Below are 18,128 nucleotides of genomic sequence, written 5' to 3'. Positions count from 1 at the left end.
AACAACAAATTATTTTGTGCTCTAATTGACTGAGGAATTTAATGAACAGATTCCGCAGATGACCTAGCCCTCTTAACCCATACACACCAACAATTGCAGATAAAGACAACTAGTGTAGCAGCAGCCTCTTCATCAGTAGGCCTCAACATACAAAATGAAGAAAGCTAGATCCTCAAATACAACACGGAGAACATCAACCCAATCACACCTGATAGAGAGGCTATGGAAGATGTGGAATCCTTCACGTACCTGGTAACATCATCGATGAACAAGGAGGCTTTAATGCAGACGTAAAGGCGAGGATTGGTAAAGCAATAACAGCATTCCTCAAGTTGAAGAACATATGGAAGTTAAGACAACTGTCAGTCAACATCAAACTCAGAATCTTTAATACGAACGCCAAAACAGTTTTACTAAAAATTGTAGAACTAACACAGCCATTATCAAAATGGTACAAGTATTTATAAACAATTGTGTACATAAGATGCTGAATGTCCGTTGGCCGGATACTGTCAGCAGCAACCTAACGTGAAAGAGAACGAATCAACGTTCATATGAAAAGGAGAAGATGCTGAAGATGGATAGGATATACATTACGGAAATCATCAAATTGCATTACGAGACAAGTGTTAATTTGGAATCCTAAAGTCCCGTAACTTTTCAACAATCAAGATATATATCTCCTACTAAGATTAATTATTTCATTTTCTTTTTTATTATAATAAATTTTGAACGATATTTAAAAATTTACTGCTTAGCGTTTCAATTACAAAATATTTTCATAAGAACAAAAGATCAAAGAACTTTATCGTTAAGATATTCGTTCACAAAATGTATCTGTATTATTATTCACATAGATAATGTAATGATTAAGACAGTCGAATCTTCAAAGAGGTAATATCAAATCAATCTTTGTATTTTATATCAAATAGTAATTAAAATTTCATATTCATTTTTCAAGAGATATAAAAGAAACCTCATTAGAATTACTGTTGTAACGTGTGGATTGCAGATTATGGATGAATGGAGCAGCGTTTTATCGATCGATCCAGTGACACGTAAAACACGTACGGACGACCTAGAGTTCCGATTGGCCCTGCTTCGCTGTCTAACCCAGCCAGTTGAGTCCAGAATACAAGTCTCAGCCTCGGATATATGAATCGTTATATTTCAAACATGCTCTGTTTATATACCAACCAAACAGACCACATCGTACCATAAAAATAGAAAACAACATCTGTACAATATTTAACGAGTGAAATAAATAATGGCCAATAGGGAATGTGCATTTAAAGTCCAAGGACATCATTAGACTTAACATGATAATGATTGGTATATTCCTCTGCATCCCTAACAATTACATAATAATGAAGTGGATAAGTTTTCCTCCTATCCATCTGATAAACTTCTAATCAATGGATCACATAAAAATCCTGCGGAAGATGTATGATTGAAAGGACGTTTAATCACCACCATTTGAAGGAACTCGAAGAATAGACGTACAACCGGGATACTTCCAACTACACTATTTCAACATAAACACAACGCGTCTAGCACTTTAAGAGTGTCTCTAAACACCAAAAGTGGATTCCGAAATAAAATATAAATACTTCCAACTCTCATTGCGATTTTCTTCAATTCGCTGATAAGTGCAATGAGTACACGTTATCTATATTCATATAATTCATGCTCCATTTACCTGTAGAAAGTCATTAAAAGCATGTTCGAATTCCTCTCAATGAAGAACCTCTGACCGAACAATAGTTGTCGAAAAAGAAATTATAAGTCGACGGGAGCTGTATTTTAAATAATTGATACAATAGTATCACTATTAGTCATCAGTAAGATTTTATTTAGGTACAGAATAATAAAATAGTAAGCAATAATAGAAGTGAACCAATAATAAGAATATTTGAAAATCATTCATTAAGCACAGATGCAAATGTACTAGCAAAGCGAGGCGGGACACCATTTGTGGGACCAGTTCGTGGTATTCAAATAGTGAATTCCCACAGCCCTTCAAGGTTGTGTAAACTAAGAAGAGGTCATTTTAACCAGGGAGTAGTTTCCAACTTATACTGTAAAGACATATCACCACCAGTCACGAATGTTTTATATCTTTATGCGGAGACATAAATATAAGTCCAATATGTTTTACGCCTAGACAGTAGGAGATCGTTCTTGGTTACAGAAGGATATTGGGGTTCAGTACAGCCTACTACGTTGCGGATTTAGGAACAAAACGATTGAACTTTTCTAATATGATCCGTTTTCTTCTAAATTAACAACAATTAATTATGCTCAACACATCAAACCTCGACGGCTAAGACAGAAAGAAGATGGGATTAAGGGTAACCTAATAATTGTAGTATAACAAGCAACTCAAGAGAAATTCGTACCAAAGTTGTTACTGTAGTGGCAGAACATGACCTTCGAGCATGTAGCAATCCAGCAAACTAAAAAAACATGGGGACCAATCGGAGGACAAAGGTCATGCGGAAAATCGAATTAGTAAAGAGTATGCGAGTGGTTATCGTTCCAGAAGAGATCCTGGCCCGAATTGAATCTGACTATTCTTGCGACCGACTGAGCAGGTTCCCAATCTTTTTCTTCTGAAAACGAGCAGAGACAAACTAGGGACTAAAGGAGGAAGTAAACGACGTGAGCAGTGTGCTTCAATACCTAAAATGGCGAGACTCTAATTTATGGACGAGCCAATCAGGTTTACGGCACCAACTTCAGTGCTTAATGCTAACGTACGATCGGTTCACAGGGAATTTTGTACAAAACGTGATGATTGAGCGGTTATAATAAATAAAATGGCGAGACTATAATTTGTGGACGGATCAATCAGGTATAAGATAATAGATCTCGGATTTTGGCGCGAAAGCCTTCCATCCATTTGGCTAAATAAATTTCTGGCATTATAGCTGATGTCAGTTTGTGATGAAAACCCCATATATAATTCCTAACTAAGGCAAATTACGACAATTATTGCGAACTGGATAATAAAAGCACCAGTAACACTGGCTGCAGCCAGGTACTACAATTTATACGGATGTTTAGAGAGCGTGCACTCAACAACCGGAGGCCGACTATTCTGTAGCTGTATGGATGATTTCCTCCACTGCATGTATTACCACGTACAAGGAGTGTATCCACTTTATTTCCTTGGTTTTGCATAACATATTTTTACTCTATACTGACTGTTTGTTGATTGGCTAATATTTCTCAAGGTCACTTAAAGATTCGTTCAAAGATCGTCCATAAATTGGAGTCTCGCCCCTAAAATACCAAGACGCTATTAAGCCAAATAGTTGGATGAATTCCGCACTAAATTTCAAGACCTGTTATCTTATACCTGATTGATTCGTCCATAAATTTTAGTCGCGCCGGAAATTCTTATGGCTTTTGCTCCTATCATACAAGCAGTCTAGAATCCACATCATCATACAGTAAGTTTGAGTAGTTGAACACATGAAAGGGACCTGTACTCCTTAGGTTTAGATCTATTACTGTCTTTTCACTCTTTTGAGTTAAAATGAATTAATCACGAAAAAAATCCATAAATATGACTAAGAAACGTGAAACTGAATGCTACTTGTACAAAAATCCCTTCTAACAAAATAACTCAAAGATTAAAAGAAAGAAGATGATTATTCGTTCACACTTATGGCTCCTGCAGCTGAGTTTCTGTGAGGTGAATTATGTTTGACATTTACAGCAAGGTCAAGAGAACTTAATAACACTACAACCAGTCACTTCCGAGTGACTTGGCGTTAAACCGATTCTGTAACGATTTAAATGGCTGACCAGTTAGATTGTCGATAGCTCTAGGATTTTTGGTTTCGTTCTCCATTTTCGCTCTTGTTACTCAAGTTACTAATGTAGCGAACGTAAACTCAGGCGGGGAAAACCAGTTTATTGATTAATACAAAATTACAGTGATTCGGTAAAATATGAAAACCATACATTAAATACACCATTCGCACTGCTTCTTTGGGTTGTTTTCCGCATGCTCCACTATTCCTCTAATTCTGTTGTTACTTCGATTACTCTCCGATTTCCTCCCTGTTATCTTCATTTCAATCTTCTGCTGCCAAGCATTCCACTTCCAATTGTTGTTGCATACTAATTATGTCTTTCAGCGTAAGTAGCATACACCACATTTTTACCAACTCTAATAAGTGAGTAAGCAAAGAACACTGAGAACAAACTGATAGCTCCAACTGATAAACACATCAAACCCATGCAAAAATTTAAGAGGTTGGAGATAAACAAGTCCGACCCGACTTACCACTTATGGTTTCCAAGTTTGAAACTTGGAAATATGAGATATCCCAACAACTATGATCTCCCGGACGAATAATAGTACTGCACTGAATACTATCACAGGTTATATGTGCTTACAGGTAGATAGACTGATTTCAGCATTTGAAGTTAGTCAGAACCTTCGATTAGTAAGCATTTAAATCATTCAACGTACTTTTCCCTTGTTAGCACTTGACCTACAATGAAATCTTGGTGTCATGTGATCTGCCAGAACAGCTAGGCATATCGCCGTTTTTGGCATAAAGGTTTTCATTCAGGTATGGACCATTTTTCTTAAAAGCTCATTACACACCGGAATTTACAGCCCAGTAAACCCAAATTTTATGTGTTAAAGTTGATACACACGTATTATATGAGTGAAACACACTGAACAATCTTTTTTGCTCGACAAAGTTTAGTACTCAAAAATAAAAGTAGTGTCACATGGTCGAGTATTTATAACTCATGAGATAATTTACTTATAAAATTAACTTACAGGTGTACAAAATAATCCAAATGAACGGGTTCAGTATTATTTCTATCTGGAATTATTTATATACGGGAAAATAAAATAAGACACTAGGAGGGATTTATAGTCTTTGTGTTAAGCGTTTTAACTGCGTTAATTAACATTTTGATTTCTAAAGTTTCCCGGCGAAGTTCTTCTGATACTGTTTGCCACTGATTTCCTTCGATATTTTCGGTGGTTCTAAGAAGGCTGCTGGGAAGAGAGTTACGAATAGATGATTTATCTGTTTTTTTGCGCAACAGTATTTGTTTTTCCAATTTGTCACGACGGTTCTTGAGATTCGATAACCATTGCCTAAGGCCTTTGTGTAGACGATCACGAATTACGATAACTTCACTACGCATTGCGATTTCAGCTTTAGTAGGACCTTCGCCTAAAGCTAAACACAGAAGTAATTATAACCATATCAGTGGAAATCAGTAATGAACACTTACAGGATAATACACGTTAAAAATAACTGAAATGGAAAAGTTTTAGTTTTGAAGATATTTCACCACTATATATTAAAGGTTGCAATAGATGGGACAAACTGATCTAAATGAACTATCATTTCGACTCATTAACTTCCATTTATTTAAACAGAAAATCAGGTAGTAAGCCACTCATTCGGAGTTCAGAGGAATTTTACAGACGAGCCAAACAACCATGATAGTAGATGTGGGGTTTTTACATGAGCAGGTATCGTATACTAAAGCGCTTGCGCATTACTCTACTTTAAGCTTTAATCAAATGAGATGAGTGACTTTTCACGGGTCAATTTGTGATCCAACTAAAAAACAATAGACTGCATAGGTCAGTTAGCCCGATTACTGAAAAAAATTTTACTGGCTAGAAAAACCTGTAACCCAAAGATCATACTATGCTTCAGTCACCTTATAATTTCACATAATACCGTACAAGGTAATACTTCAATTAGCAATGCTGGTTAACGAAGGAGCAGACTGCAGACGGAGTGGAATTAAGCCATAAAGTCACTGGCTCCTAGTGTGAGCTATATTGGTAGGCTCCGAGTATCTAGTTGGAGGTAGTACGATAGTTGCAGTTCATAATTAGGGACCTCACGAGACGAGGTTGAAAATCGGTCTCATTAGTCCAGATACCAGACCATGAATCCTAATAGTATCCCACTACTACGTAACGTCACATCATTTTTTAATTACAAACACGTTCCTCGATATCTAGCATTTTATGATATTTCAAATCTCGTTATTTGATTTGTTGAGTCAACGTTGCTGTGTTGGTGAAATATAGCAACTTGAACTGATGCATACCTATAGAAGATCCGATGTTGCTTAAAACTGACTGACTTGATCAGGATACCTGGTAATCGCTACATTCAGTTTTTATAGTGTTAAATAGGCGTAAGCTTCAGCAACACATTCTTACATTTTGTTTTAAAATTTATAAGAATGTAACAGGAAGTTAAAGAACTATTTACTTACCGGCTAAACGGGTTGCTAAGTTAGCCATACGTTTATCCAACATACTTTGACGCTCGGCGATTACAGAGTGACGTTTTGCTAAGTCCTCAGCTTTAGATTGTAAAGTTTGACGTTCAGATGTTAGCTTCATTGCTTCGGAATGTTGAGCTGAAATTATATCTTGTAACTGTCTAGAGTGATGTTCAATCATTGAGCGAGCTTTCATTAGACGATCTAGAGGTCCTTTGCGCAGTATATCAGAGACCTAAAACAAATCAAACTACATAAGGTTACTTATTTCCAGTCATTCAAAGTTTCGAAGTATGATAGCATATTTACGATTGCATTAAAAGTTATGATGACCATTTTGACTAGTGAGAAGTTAGAAATTTTAAAGGCCTGCAATCAAACAATCAGTTCGGAATAATAACCAATTTGTGCATTAGGTATGTGCAGCGGTGTGAAGGCTAACGATACTAATCAGTTTCTTAAGCCAAAGTAGGCAGAGTAGGCTTCGAACAAAAGTGGTAAGCACCGATCTAGACTATGATGTTCTGATTTGATCATTATATATGAAACTAACAACCAGACAAAATGAAGTCAGAAACATTTCACGAGTAAGTAGTTATAGTTTCAATATCGGTGCAACTACAACCAGTAACAATTAATATTCAGGAACTGAATTATAAGATTCAAACATTACCTTAATAAAAAATTGAACCAACTGTTGCTGGGTAAGATCGGGTTGTAAATTTAAACCGGTTATCATCGGAAAATGTGAATTGTCTCCCGATAACACTTGTTTTATTTGAGATGTGAAATGTGAACGGAGAGTTGAATCACAGGAATCATAATGATCAGTAGTTCTGAGATATAAAAAGGCAAAAGAATTTATCAACTTACATTGTACATCACACATATGACGAGGATGAAACAAGTTCAAAAAATGAATAAAAATAACTCTTAAATTATGCACTTGATTAAGGGGAAGTGACTGTCGACTGACAGCGCAGAGAAGTCCCACACAAAAACAAGACGAATCACTAGTGCTACCTGGTTTTTAATAATGTACTAAACTTATTTCACATAACGATGAAAACAAGTTTAAAAAAGTACACATCATAGTAATGTTACATACACGATAGTACCTGAGAGAATGGAACGGAGACCTAATGGTTAAAACATTTGGCTTTTAAAAAGTAAATTGTACAATCAGACGCCACTACACCTTTAATCTTATCAGCTGGGTAGTAACAATGGTCCTCATAAGAACAGTGGGACTACTCAAAGTCGAATACATAAAAATGTACGTGATAAATGCGAGTCTAGAGAATGATGAAGAATATCTTTCAGTCAACGTATTTATGAGAGTTAGAGTGGAGTGCGGCATACATGTAAGTTATTAAACAAGAACAAGTTTCTATACTAAGATTAGTATCAGCGTAGAGCTAATATTTTGACCTAGACCTGTTTCTATTAATAATTGCATGAATATTCAAACCGATTTTAAATAATGCTTTTTGAAGATACTTCATCGTGATGTACAACCACCTTTTGACTACTTAGATTGACATTTGAATCTTATGATTATTTGTATTTATATGTAAGTGTTTCGTTACTTTGTGTTCTATTGTTCGAAAATCCAAGTTAACCAAGAGTCGTTAAAATATACGAATCTTTAATTTTCCTTCTGAAGGCTAACTATACAAACCAGAATCATACCAAAGTATCTAATCTATTCATTTTTAAGGCAAAATCTGTAATTGTTGGGTCAATAGTTCCGGATGTTAATTACCAGATACACGATTGTACTTCAATCAAGGCAATAATCGAACAACGATGTTCAACTTCATTATTTACGACATGAATAAAAATCAGACTGTACAAAACGGATTTACTGTACTTATGCAAAAAAAAAAAAAATCAAAGAAAAACAATTTTGTTCAGTTTCAGTCAACTTTTATATATTTCTGAATGAGATGAGGGTAGATCTTTATTCAGAAACCAGGAAAATGTTGGGAACGCTTTGCTGAATCAGATTTCAATAGAAACTTCCGAGACAGTCCTTGAAAAGTGACAGATTACATTTCATATCCTAAGTGAATAATTACCGATTTTGTTACGAATTTTAGTTGATATCCAGAAGCTTCCAGGATATCACGATCACACATAAACTTATAAATATCCTCGTTTTTTTGTACCTGAAATAACCTTGGGAGTGAAGCCACTTCTCATACTTTTCCTCCTTTTGTTTCCTGATCAAATGTTAGAGATTTATGGAAAACTAGGAAGGAGTTAGAAGTCGATATCAAATGTTCGAGCATTAGACTTGTCAAACGGTTTCCTATTACTACATTTGCTGTAAACTATAGAAATAAATAAATCATATTGCAAAGACAAGTTTGACCAGCTATAAAACTTTACAAATTCTTATCATAGTTATTTTTATCAAGACTTATATTCAATGCAGTTATCATATGAGTATGAAGATAGATAAATTTAATAACCTTGAATCTAACCCAGTATAACGTTGTTTCATAGCATAACTTTCAGGTTTCCGTGTTAGACTGATGAAATGTACCAAACATGAATAATCAGTTATACCGGCAGTTGAATCAATTGGTTGGATAGGTGCACGAATAAACAAAAGTGTGACACCTTTAGTTGATCGACAATCAGCTAATGTGGTTGTAGTTTTAGATTTCGGTCGACTTTTTGACAGGAAATTACATGATAGTTCAATGAAACCAGCTAGTCTAAACTTTCCCTCCATATCTTCATTCATCCCATCAGGGGTAGAGATGGTAATTTGGCCACAGACAAGGTGTTTCACACATGACTGCCAATCCCGAATCTCTGAAATAAAAAAATTCAAAAATTTCCGACGAAAATAAACCATCAGAGAATGACCAATTTATGGTCAAGTCATAATCATGAAAAAAAAACTTGGCATCTCTACATAGTGATACATTTAATTTCTAGTAAATGAAGATCTACCAGTAAGTAATGAATTTCAATCAGATTGTGGGTTTGTGTGACACTATATCACTAGATGTTTATTTCATCTGCAAACCGACAATATTTGAAAATTTCAATGAACACCGGAAACCATTATACAGCTTTTTTCGTCTTCTTCAATGATAGTCTATAATAAAATTTTCTGAAACTAAGGTAAGTAAATTCTCAGTATTATGATCAGCTTGCTGTAGTTAATTTAAAGTTTACTAACTGATGTTTTTTTTCAAATTCATTTAATTAGTAAAACATACTCGATTTATGATTTCATAGACAAGTATTTGTTCATTTTGAAGTATGACATATGAATAAATTAGTTCAAGTAAAAACAGACAGATATATCTGATTTTAACAACATTATAGAGTGAAAGTAAGCATAATGTTATATTCAAAAGAATGTTGGAATCGAAAAAAAGCAGACCAAAAGTTGATAACTCCATCGACTACTTCCATGTCCCCAGCTAATTAGTCTAATATAGTTTTAAACCATCTAGAAATACACGTTGGTGCGGTGGCTAGTGTTAAATACTGTAGGCTGAATTAATTAATATTTCTTTATCATAAAAAATTATTATATTTAATAAGCATTTAACAATGTGTGATAATTACCTTCAATAAGAGATTTATTAGAATCATTTAACAGTTGACTGTTAAATTCACTACACCATAGTGAAAGATTTTCAATCCATGATAGACTAACAAGATGAATGCCCATATGATGAATTACATAATATCCTTGATGTGAATATTTCAAGCCAAAAATTCTATTTTTAACAAAATCTGAACCATCTATCGAATAACTATTATATTCAATATTGTCCAAAAAATTTAGATTAGCTGGTTCTAATGACAACGATGGAGATTCAAAATGATTGTAATCAGAATAATTTGAAGAATGAAGTATACTACCGTTTGGATGACACTGTTGCACAGTTGTTCTATTACTAGACATTAGATTAAGATCCACAATATCAACGAGACAGAGTAAAACTGGAGGGGTTGTAGTTTGATTTTCTGAAAGAATAAAAAAGGATGTTTTATTTTTGTTTTAATAAAGATTAAAGATTTGGTAAGTTAGAGAAAACATATTAAAGTGACAATAATGATTATGAAATAAATTTCTCGAAAATTTCCACAATATAAAAGTAAATTAATCCAAATCGTGTTTAGAAAAACATCCAGGTATCGATCTATGTACCTGTTGTTTACGTCACATTAGCACAGAGAGAGGAAATTAACAAAGATGATAATTAAAAGATACAAAATAAAGTTTCTAATAATAGTAAAACTAAATATGTAGATGTTATAATTTCTCTTATTACGACCCAGCTATTTCTATTGCTTAGTATTCTTGGACACCAGATTCACTTGACAAGTCCCTAAATCAGAACCTAATTGAGGAGGAACGGAATTATATCCCAAATAACAAGGATAGATGGAAGTAAGAAGCACTATAAGAAAAGCGTTAGTATATTTACAGTTTCTACATGAGAAGATTCTAGAGTCTTCTACAAGTATCTGTTAGCGCTGATTGGATAAGAAATAGCCGATCAACATGCACCAACACAATCTTGCACGGAACATGCTTTAACCCAATCTATATTCCGCTAACAATAGAGAATATGAATTGAAAATGTATGGAATAATATTAAGACTAAATATTTAGAGCAAGACAACGATTGAATGCAATTATGGAACGGTGACCGATTTTGGGTCGTTATCATGTAACGTCAGTGATCACAGAATACTATGATTTCACCGTCTACGTTGTTACTGACTGACTGATGATTTCACCGATCAGGAAATCTGGATTAGTAGTTAAAGCATCCAGTTTTCTGACAAAAGATTACAGGTCAGAACACAGTTTCACATAATTCGGTTCAGGTAATGTTACGCTAGCCCTCGTACAAACAATGCAGCTGAAAGCCGGGGTAAGAAAACCTGTACTTGATAACTTGTTACAAGAAGAGACAGTTAATAGTCATATCAAGTGGTGATTTCCCTTTACAACTAATGAATCCAAGTTACAAAAACGTAGTAACCTTAATTTAGATTCAATGGCTAAACAGTAATCCACAAATTGAAATATGTCTACATCCTTGATTTGAGTCCAAATATAGTAAGAAGCATACCCAAGTCATGAGTCTCATACATCTAAAAAAACGCCTAACAATATGGAGATCACGAGGAAAATTCTATAAAAAACCTAAAATTGGTCACTACGAATAGGAAAAAATTCCATAACGACATTTTGACTAATGTAGCTTGAAACTTAAAATCATGTAGTTCAAAATTATCACTAATCCAGTGAATGAACTTATTGCCTATTTTATTCAGTAATTATGTACCATTAATTAACTTTTGCCTCTATTTAATTGGATTTTCGTGAATTTCTGGTTTTTATATCTGATATTTTTCGCTTAGTCATTAGCAATTAGAGTTCAGAACCAATTCAGTAGCTTGCTAAGTTCTAAATTATTTTATTCAATTACGATAGTAAATAATTTCAGTTATTTACACAAAGATATGTGCTAAAAGATTGAAAGTATGGGCTATAGGTACATTATCATCAGTTCACAACAACAACATAAAAACTATGAAAAGTAGTTCTAAGTGTTCGACTAATTCAGTAGTAGGATTTTTAGTTCATGAATACGGTTCATTTCGACTACTATATCCACAAATGAATTAGTTATAACTGGATAAATCGACTTTTTCTTTACAAATCATTGAAGTTGAATTTAATCAAGCAAAAACAATTCTTGAAGATATGCTCACGAAAAAGTATGTTCACTTTACTGTCTAGTGACTAAGAGAAAGGTATTGAATTCAAAAGTGATAATGAAACGTTTAACTGTATGTAAATTCAAAGTGAAAGTATATTAAGACAGTCAACAATTTCACAACCAGTCCACCAACATAACGAAATCTTTAAAAATAAACTCACTGTTTTTATTCTGTCCAGGTATATTGGCTCGCAGAACAATACCATTATGCAAACGACCAATTTTATCAGCTAACACTAATATATCAGGAGGTTTTTCAAATGAAAACATTTCTGAACTGTCAATAGGACGAATACAATGAATAGCACAGAATTCATCTCCATAATTATCAATTGATGGTGGGAAAATGTGCAAAACATTACATTTTAGTTGATTCATTTTACGAACGGACAAGCATCCACATACTTGAATAACATCACCTATATAAATCAATGAAAACTTATTGTTATTAATTGTTTACATTATTTTGAATATACAATTTCGTTTATTTTTTCCTCAATGTTTATCAAGATATACTCAAAGAGAATCTTCGTGAATATTTTTGTTGTTATTATTACTATTACCATTAAAAATAAGACTAATTATAGAAAAACCGAGTGAATAGCGGTTAAAGATTCAGTAACTTAGTGACTATTGCTCAGTAAAAATAACCTTTATGTTTTAATGGGTACTCTTCCACTGTGAATAAATTGATATGCAGAAAAAAACTATACTACACAGAAAATTGCCAAAAATACATTGGTTCTGAAGAAGAATATACAGATTTACCAAGGGTGATATTTTTATTTGCATGTTATACTAAACATTATAAGGGCAGTTTTCGAGACATTCTAATTAGATTGAAAACTATGTCAAAACGTTTTGGTTAGAGTGAAAAGATAACATTGTTAAAATGTACAATTTTGACTGAACAAAATAACACTTGTGACTTCAGGCAATATCGAGGCAATCCATAAAGGATGCACATATGCCGATAAGGGACTAATCATTTGCAGTCTTAAACATAAGGGGGGGGTCAAGCAACTAATACATGACAAATTAGACTAAACATATTTTATAATAACAGGGAAAAATCAATGTAAAAACTCAAGAAGGGATTTGAATAAAATAGGAAAAACACTTTGTCGTTGATGTCCGCATAACATCTACAATCGTTTATGTATGTGAACATAAATATTGGTACAGAGGGGTACCAAATAAATATGCACCACACAATGACAATGAGACTGTGAAGAGATAGAGAATGTAAAGTGTGTATAAGAAAAAGGACAACAATGAACAGAAATTAGTGTATGAGAGTGAAATAATAATAATAGGAGAGGCAGTTCAGTTAGCAAAAATACAACCATAAAGAATCCTTTCAGTTAAAAATGTTACGTTCATTTTTTATGAAGTAAAATAAAGTTATAGCAGGATCGCCACTGGCTTCTACCATGAGCCATGTCTGATAACGTCTCAAGACACTATGTTGCATCATCTCCTGGACTCTAACCAGGGAGTCATGATGAACCAACAGAAGCGGGTCCTGTACAGCTATCTTTCATACCACGACACCATGTCATACACTGACCACCTATCCGCTTTTCACTTATCAACCCTGACTATCTTTATATGAGCGTATGTATGTGTACATCTTATCCTACTCATCACATGTCTGTAGCTTATTTTTGTGTGACTACAGATATTGATTAAAGCCTCATTAAATTGAGTTGGCTCACGTGCCTTCTCCACTGCGCATCATTTCGTTTCGCTTCGTTCCTTTGATCGTCAGCCTGGATCAATGATTGTTGTCAAAATATATATTCTTGCTATCCTCGTATATTACTATCAAATTAACTCGCGTTAGTGAATAACGGAATTAAAATAAGTCAAATATCAAAAAGGATTTCGAATGCGTATATTTTGTACAATTATTGATCCAGGCTGGTGATTGAAGGAACGAGGCGAGACGAAATGATGCGCGTTGGAGAAGGCATGTGAGCCAACTCAATTTAATCAAGCGTTAATCGATTTTTCGTAGTCACACAAAAGTAAGCTACAAACATATGATGAGTAGGATAAGATGTACACACACATACGCTCATATAAAGATAGTCAGGGTTGATAAGTGGACAATTAACAGGGTCAAAACGTGACTCAAGAAGAATGGATGAATTGGCCTATACAGAAGCTAAAATAAGTTATTTGGGCTTAACATAGTAACCGATACTAAAGTATACGTGGTTTCAGAAAGACTTTTTCAGCATTCGTAGTCGGTGGTAGCATTCAACTTTCGACCAGTCAGTGACTCGAGATCCTTTAGATAGGACAGGATTCCTTTGACAATGTCTTGAGTGCATAAAGTGGTCCCGGACCAATCCATATTTGTTCTAGGTCTTATTTTGACAATGATTAAGTGACTGGCATGATAATTTGAAAAGTACTGAACATCTGAGCAAGGCTCGTAAATGATCTAAGTAAAGTTTAGTTAGGACAGTACATCCCGTTTTGTTCCGAAACACTACATTGGGTTGATGGATGAATCTAAAAACATAATGGCTACTAAAGGTATCATCAAATTTTACGCCCAATGTTTGGTAAACCGATAAGTTTGTGAACGTTTAGTATCAAGCTTTTCATAAATTAGTAACACAAACTGCCTTTTGAAACAGAAGCGGACAAGTCGCGAATATATACTCGAAAGGTGATATTTATTTAAAACTATCGAGCCCTACTTTCAACAACTGAAAAGTCGGAATACGACGAACATGAGTGGGGAAAACGTGATATGAACCGACAAAACAGTAAACCTTCTTACCTGTTTCGTAAAGAAGGAACAAACAGCAATCTTGTAACTGAGCTTCCGATAAACCGCGTTTTGATATAAATAGTGCGGAACCGAAATCAAAGTCGACACACTTGCTGCCTAAAGCAAAACTGAGATTCATTTTCGTATTGGACACTGATGAACTGTTATCATCGTTTTCATTGCAAGAACTCTCATCCGAATCATTCATATCCTGGTAGGTAGCATCAAGAGCGCTATGAGTAAATACTGAAAGATCTGCTTCAAGCCATAAATTGAATCGAATGCTTTGATTTTCTGAGGACTTTACACAATGAATGTAATATATAAAGGAATTTTCGGTTACAATAACCAATGTTCTGTTAGATTTTGGATGCCACCGCACCTTTACTATAACGTCATTTAATTTTGATTTGGAGGAAAGGTCTCTAAGATCAATAGCACAGTATATTGGACGAACAATTTGGTCCTAGAAAAATAGTAAAATAATGAGGGTGGGATACTTCTATTTTAAATGCTATAGACATGCTTTCCGTGGTAAAAGTTTAGTTTGACATGATAGATAAATATTCTACTCGGGAATCTTATAGAACTTGAGCACACAAACGACATAGACTTGTCAGATGTTGAAAGAGCTTTCCATTAGAAAAATCAAGTGACTGGAAGAAGGCTCCTAGAGTTTAGTGTTATTTATTGATTTTTAATTGTTCTACAGACGATATTAGTTCGTGAAAAAAAAACTAACCTATGTCTGAAAACTGCTTTGCGCGCTCGGAGCACAAATTACTAAGTAATAAGAAGTGTAACTTCTAAGTCATAGTATAGCTAGTGACCTGAAGGTGAAAAATGAATTCCTATCAATAATTCCGCAACAAAGCATGAATAAACCGTGTTGATTGATAAAAGGGAGTTGTTTTCGTAAATAAACGATGAGAAGTGCTACTAGTTAGCAAGAACTGGTCGGAAAATGTATTATGTATAAATTTGCATATTATTGGTTTAGAAAACAATCCCAAGTTAATAAGGTGATGTGATTTACATCAACCAGAGCGTAGAAATTTGCTACTTATATAATTCCTAATGAGTCGTACACATAAGCAGGCAGAAATACATATAGATTTTATATCTCCATCTGCAACAGTTGTAATGAGTACCAGAATGATAAGAGTTACAGCTCTTTAAACCACCGACTGACTGCATTTTGAGAAAGATTGACATGAACTTATCCTATTTTGAAGAGGAACATTTGCCATACAGTTAAATTTTTTATTTGTAATGGCAACAGCAGGTCTGTTCAGTGTTCTAGTATGGAAATTCAATTGCTCAGATTTCTAACTTTGGTTACGATAGTGATAACCGAGGTTTCCAGTCATCCCAAGTCGACTAACGTAATTCGCATCAATAGGCATACGTTCAAGACCTGGATGGAATATTTACCCTCAAACATTGGCGTTAATAAATGTTATTCAAAAGAACAAGATCACACCATCTCTTAACTTGACATTACTCAAATGCTTACAGGGAACGGAGTTTAAGAGAGATGCAATGATACAAAACAACGGAAGCAACTGATAATCCAGGTCATTACAGTATCTTGTGAAATATTTGACCGGACAAGTCAGTATTTTATTTTAACACATAGATATTGGTACAAGGAGGCACCAAATACATATGCGCTACACAAATCTTGTTTGATATGTGTGAGGGCTGTGATACTTCCCGGGTGCCCAAACAGAAGCAGGTGGTTTTCTTAGTAGGCCACTCCCGGAGCCTTCGGCCTGAAGGTCTGACCCACAAGACAGTGGAGCGTCGTAAGGATATGCAGTCCCATGGTAGCCGGCGACCGATGATTGGTTTATACGCCATTTATTCTTTGAGGATACTGGAGCCCATGTGCACCATTGGTTTGGAATCAAGGTTTTCCAACTCCCCTAGGTGGACCCTCCATGTCCACCAACCCGATTAAAGCGCCAGACAATAATTGAAAACAATTACTTGATCTGCAGGTCATCATCTAGGTAGACACTTACGACTAAACTAATCAACTATTAATGAGGAAAATCAAGTTCAGTAAGTTGGTAATATAATGTTGAACTACTTGACCGAAAGTTTTAGTTTCATTTATCTTCCATTGAATATAGCAGTTAGGTATTATAGTTCGCTACTGAAGAGACTACTTGATTTTTAACTCGGATGTTAAATTAGAGTGTGATCAACTTAATACGTCTATCATATTTTGGTTTCGTGATTTCTACCAAATGTAGTCGGTAATATAGGTTGTTGAATAGCTATGGCAAAATCAATCTGAACAGACAAAGGAGGGGATGACGAGGAGTCCGGAACATAAGCGGAAAACAAGCTTCAAAAGATACAGTTTAGCGGGCTTCCTATTTTACTACTTTCTGCGTGGCGAATATAATGCTTCATTTAAAATCCACCGTTTATGTTCCCCCCTTACTCGAAAACAATGTAACTAGTGGGAACCAAGTACGAATGATTCTACACGCAGGAAAAAGTACTCAAACTTGAAGAAAAATTACCTGACAAAATTCTTTTGCGCCGAACTGTGCATCCACAACAAACACACAGGTTTCAGATATGAGTGCTAAAAACTGTCCACATTGAGAACATAACAACGAGCTCATGCCAGGTGATGGTGGAGGAGTTAGGAGTACGGGTAGCTTTGGGTAAGATAAATCGTTTGTAACGCCACAGTCTTTTATAACAAGGACAAATAATTGGTTGATACGCTCATTTAAGAAAAATATTCTCAAATGTTCTATTTTTTGTATTATCAGAATACACTACTTACTAGAACAAGCTCCACTTTTGCAATACTGCGATACACAGGTAATCGTTTTTTCTAAAGCTGATTTGTAGTTACAATAAACTGACATGTCCAACAATGGCAAGATATCCTTAAGAACAGTAGTCAGAGCCATTTTCGTAACTGGCGCTTTATGTTTTCCTTGACGAAACTTTCAAATCTAATATCTTTGTTGCGAGCTGGCATAAACCGATTGTTTTCTTTGAGCTCGATTTTTGTTGTTTCGATACGGTTCCAGGTGTTTGGTAATATTCAGTAAATTGTAGTCTAACCACTCGACTGTACCTGGATTCCACTGCTCGCTACCATGTATTTTTGCTTGTAATGCTTGTGAAGTAAGGCAATATCGAGGCAATATGCACAGTATGTAAATATGCAAATAAGAGAATGATCAGTTGCAGCTTTTAAAGTCAATGGGAAGATTCAAACAAACAAAACCAAGTGGATGTAAACC

General features: G+C 34.8%; 1 protein-coding gene across 3 annotated transcripts; it reads right to left on the bottom strand.

Annotated features, from left to right (window-relative positions):
• Positions 1–879: 879 nt before the first annotated feature.
• MS3_00005569 (uncharacterized protein) lies at positions 880–17,819 on the bottom strand. Of its 3 annotated transcripts, XM_012936653.3 has the most exons (10): positions 17,660–17,819; positions 17,388–17,626; positions 14,860–15,316; positions 12,224–12,481; positions 9,886–10,290; positions 8,769–9,117; positions 6,965–7,127; positions 6,283–6,526; positions 4,808–5,219; positions 880–4,180 (listed from the first exon to the last, which is right to left on the bottom strand). In XM_012936653.3, exons 2-9 carry the CDS (start codon positions 17,490–17,492, stop codon positions 4,891–4,893), a joined length of 2,310 nt encoding a protein of 769 aa, XP_012792107.3. In that variant the 5' UTR covers positions 17,493–17,626; positions 17,660–17,819; the 3' UTR covers positions 880–4,180; positions 4,808–4,890. The 3 variants fall into 3 exon arrangements, with proteins under 3 accessions (XP_012792107.3, XP_051069652.1, XP_051069651.1); XM_051213658.1 differs by having other exon boundaries at positions 880–5,219; positions 8,781–9,117; XM_051213657.1 differs by lacking the exon at positions 17,388–17,626 and having other exon boundaries at positions 880–7,127; positions 8,781–9,117.
• Between the last annotated feature and the right edge of the window lie 309 nt (positions 17,820–18,128).

Source organism: Schistosoma haematobium, chromosome 3 (assembly GCF_000699445.3).
Source record: "Schistosoma haematobium chromosome 3, whole genome shotgun sequence".
NCBI lineage: Eukaryota > Metazoa > Platyhelminthes > Trematoda > Strigeidida > Schistosomatidae > Schistosoma > Schistosoma haematobium.
This window is presented reverse-complemented; position numbering and strand designations above follow the sequence as displayed.

Bases quoted from the DNA above. Each gene is read 5' to 3' on its own strand.
- MS3_00005569 (XM_012936653.3), bottom strand. From the start codon at position 17,492: ATGAGCTCGTTGTTATGTTCTCAATGTGGACAGTTTTTAGCACTCATA. The intron at 10,291-12,223 runs GTGAGTTTATTT...TTATTCTTTCAG, and splicing joins ACCTGGACAGAATAAAAACA to AAAATCAAACTACAACCCCT. The intron at 9,118-9,885 runs GTAATTATCACA...TTTTTATTTCAG, and splicing joins TAATAAATCTCTTATTGAAG to AGATTCGGGATTGGCAGTCA.